At 44.5% G+C, this 3,778-nt stretch overlaps 1 protein-coding gene across 1 annotated transcript; it reads right to left on the bottom strand.

The window, feature by feature from the left end:
- Positions 1-1,209: 1,209 nt before the first annotated feature.
- LOC119361597 (NAC domain-containing protein 92-like) lies at positions 1,210-2,768 on the bottom strand. The gene is made up of 3 exons (XM_037626732.1): positions 2,576-2,768; positions 1,874-2,148; positions 1,210-1,791 (listed from the first exon to the last, which is right to left on the bottom strand). The coding sequence occupies exons 1-3, from the start codon at positions 2,766-2,768 to the stop codon at positions 1,210-1,212; spliced, it is 1,050 nt and encodes a 349-aa protein (XP_037482629.1).
- Between the last annotated feature and the right edge of the window lie 1,010 nt (positions 2,769-3,778).

Raw genomic sequence — 3,778 nt, 5'->3', positions numbered from 1 at the left:
GGTACGTACGCCATACGCCGGCCGGCATCCCTTGACCTTAGTGCTGGCTCACGGCATCATCTTGTCTTGTGCACCTGCAAACATGTCTGCCGTCCGCAGACACGGATCTCATCGTGCTTCGCCATGCATGCATGCATCTGTGGGGAAGTGGCTTTAATTTTTCAGGATTTATCACTGGCTTGGTTATGCAGCCTCCTCACCTATTAATTGGTTCCCGTTGCCGTTGGTCTTCTACTCTTCTTATTGGAAAGGAGGAGAAGTTCTTGTCAATGGCTCCACCAGGATGACGGTGTCATCAGAATGCAAAGTCTGTCAATACGCTTGCTTGCTTTGATTGCATTGCTTGGCCAAAAGTGGTTTTCGGGGATTAATTTTTGTAAACGCGGGTCGTACGCGTAGTCCATCATGTCCATCAACCAACAAAACCGGAAAGAGGTTTCTAATCGTTTTGTAGCGGTGAATCTTCAGCCAATCATGTTGCGCCAACTCATCAGAGTATCCAAACCCCATGCGTATTCCATCATTTTACTGGGTTTTTGTGGCCCTGGTATTTCTGCTCTTGAATATTATAAATTCATCTAACATGTATTCAAGATTATTAGTCTTGTTTTAAAGATCTTGTAGCCAGGAATTCAAATATATAAATTAAAAACATTTAAAATTAGAGTCTTATTGAAAATATATCAATGAATTAATATTTCATAAGAAAATATAATTTATCTTTTGTATGGGTGAAGTGGTCTGGGATTATGCATTCATAATTAGGCAGAAAGGTAGCGATGACATAATCAGAAACTTTAATTGGAAAGAAAAATCAACTCAATCTAGCGCCTAGTACTAGTAATTAAAAAGGTTATGGATATCCAGCCAATTCATGCTGCAACGATCCTTGGTATGGATCATGCATGTGTAAATTCAACTCACCAGCTAATGCAAAAATAGCACACACACACCCACAAAATTACGATTTATTTGAAACATGTGACCGCCTACAGCAGTGCGCCCATGGGTATGTAGTACTATAACAACATCAAAATATATGGACTATGCATATGTATAAAACTATATTTATGGGCACATAGCTTACTCCACAAATGACAACAGTCAACAATTTATGCCATGAGGACATGGTACACTCTACAATTCACAAGGATCAACAAAAATATTGGTAGTTCTCTCATGTCTCTTCTAATTAACAAGCTTAATGAGTTACGAGGTGGCGCTGGAGTTCCAGCCGTCATCGGGAATGAACTTATTCCAGTAGACATCCCCGCGGAGGAACTCCATCCAGGATTTGTCCTTGCCCGCATCATCTTTTTTCATGTCAACAGTCAAGGGCTGCATCGCTGCCCTACTAATGTAGGCGCCGCCAACCACGTAGTCCGTCCCTCCCTTTTTTCTGATGTCACCACCAGCCACAAGCTGCTCCCCTCCCTTGCCCTTGTCGCCACCACCATTGAGGAGTTGCACCCCTCCATTGCCCGCGACAGCATCATCGGACATGGACTCAATTTGTATGGGATCCTTGTCTGTGTTGACCCCGTCGAGCAAGAAATGCATCAGATTATTGTTCACAGTTGGACCGTTGTCCGTCTTGATGCCTTCAAGCGTGAAGTTCAAGTACGTGTCCGAGTTGGCGCCATCAAACACGTACTCCATCAGATCAGGGTTCATGTCGACGCCGTCGGGCACAAAGTGCATTGGATCCTCATCCGCATCAGCACCACTGGACACATCCGTCGAAGGGATCATCGTGTTCTTGTTGAAGACCCGACACAAGGCGTATGTTTCCTGATCAAATCAGCCATTCACGTGTATGTGAGGTGTGGAGCTCAATTACAACTTTATCAAGAAAAGAAAGAAAGGAAGATACCTGGATGTGGTGGCCGTGGAGGCGGTACTCGTGCATGATCCAGTCGGTGTGCATGCCCCTAGGCGCACGGCCAGCGTGGAACACGAGCGTCTTCTTCATGCCAACGATGGCGCCGTTGTGCATGACGGGGCGGTCTTTCCCCGTGGACTTCCAGAACCCGTTCGGTGTTGCCCGCTCCATGCGAAACCCGGTTGGGTACTTTCGGCTCCTTGGCGCGAAAAAGTACCACACCAGTTTGGCCCCGGGGTCGTCTGTGCTGGGCGAGAAGGACTTGTCTGTGCCCAGTTGCAAACACACGAAATATGCATCAAGTCAACTAACGTATACTACTACTTGACTCGCAAAGAGGAATCAACTTAATCGACTGCAACGATCTTTTTGTACGGATCACGCATGTATAAATTCAAGTGACAACAAACGCAAAAAATGGGACGCGCGCGGACACAGAGACACACACAAGCAAGGTTTTTAATTTCGGAAACAAAATAGTTTCTGACCTCATCGAAATATGCAAAAAATTTAAATTTATTTTAAATCAGTAAAACTCTGCCTAAAAATTTCAGGGTTAAAAATAATTCGAAGCCCACTAAAATATGTGAAATTTCACTGAAATTTCATTGAAAATTTTAACCCTGTACACAAGTACGGTTTGATTTGAAACATGCATGTGTTGTGACCCAAGATTGTACTCGTGTGCAGTACCTGGTAGTTGGTGGGGCTCGAACCTACAGTAGTCCACCACGGGGATGATGTCGAGGTCCATGGGGAGGCCGAGGACCTTGCGGGTGAGGAAGCAGACGACGAGCTCTTGGTCCGTCGGGTAGAACCGGAAGCCGGGCAGGGGAGAATGGTGGAGCTCCGCCGCCGCCGCCATCACCGGTGGAACGTCGCCCATGGCTGCCTCCTTGACGTACGTAATCACGCCGGAATGTAATAAGGGAGGAGATGTTGGTAGTATATCGATGCTGAGCTACCTACTTTGGTGTGTCTCCTTATATAGGCGGAGGCCAACTTGTTGTACACCAAGCATTGACCTATTGATTTCCTGAAATGCCCTTGGCCACGTAGTAGTATGATGAAGGAGAAGGAAAGGATGTCAGCACAAGACGCAAGGGCAAAGCCGGAACCAGTTCTGTGGAGCCAGCCAACCAGTTCTGTGGAGCCAACCGTTGCCGGACCTGATTGCTTGCTTGCTCTTGCCTGCTTGCTGTTGACTAGGCGCATGGACAAGACTTTTCAAATCAACTTAATTCACCTGGAATTAGTTTTTCTGCTACAGAACTACTATCCCCCATCAATCTTAATTTCTCCCGAAACTGCATGCTTTTCTGGGATTGACCTAGCTAGTATTCCTAGCTACTCCCTCCGTAAAGAAATATAAAAACGTTTAGGTCACTACTTTACTGATCTAAACACTCTTATATTTGTTTACAGAGGGAGTACTTTATATTCACGGCATTTTTTTCTCCAAAAAACACATATAAAAATTACAAGAAATGAAAAGAAAAAATGATAAAGTAAATAGAATTTTTTATTGTTCTTGTCACAAAAATCCAAAACCATCTTTTTTTAAAGCATTATTACTCTGGAAAAAGAAGAAGAAGAAGAAGAAGAAGAAGACAACTATACATAAGAATAATAGCTAGCTAGCTCAGGATGGCCTTGGATTTGGTCATTACCACCATGAACTGCTAGGATCTTGAAAATTTATAACACAGTGTATATATCAGCGTCCTAAAGTTATTTCAGGATTTTATGGCTGAGGCTGTAGCCATGCGGTCCCAAATGAAATGCTGGCATGTAGCTATACCGTACCGCGACAACAGTTTCGTCACTACCTCGGCATTAGGTCAAGAACGGGCAGTGCATATGGACATCCATGATGATGGACTTAAATGCAACAAC

This window comes from Triticum dicoccoides, chromosome 2B, assembly GCF_002162155.2.
Source record: "Triticum dicoccoides isolate Atlit2015 ecotype Zavitan chromosome 2B, WEW_v2.0, whole genome shotgun sequence".
Taxonomy (NCBI): Eukaryota; Viridiplantae; Streptophyta; class Magnoliopsida; order Poales; family Poaceae; genus Triticum; species Triticum dicoccoides.
Note: the sequence above shows the minus strand (reverse complement) of the source record. Positions and strands in the feature narration are given on the sequence as shown.

Bases quoted from the DNA above. Each gene is read 5' to 3' on its own strand.
- LOC119361597 (XM_037626732.1), bottom strand. From the start codon at position 2,768: ATGGGCGACGTTCCACCGGTGATGGCGGCGGCGGCGGAGCTCCACCAT. The intron at 2,149-2,575 runs GTACTGCACACG...AACTGGGCACAG, and splicing joins CGAGCCCCACCAACTACCAG to ACAAGTCCTTCTCGCCCAGC. The intron at 1,792-1,873 runs GTATCTTCCTTT...TGATTTGATCAG, and splicing joins TCCACGGCCACCACATCCAG to GAAACATACGCCTTGTGTCG.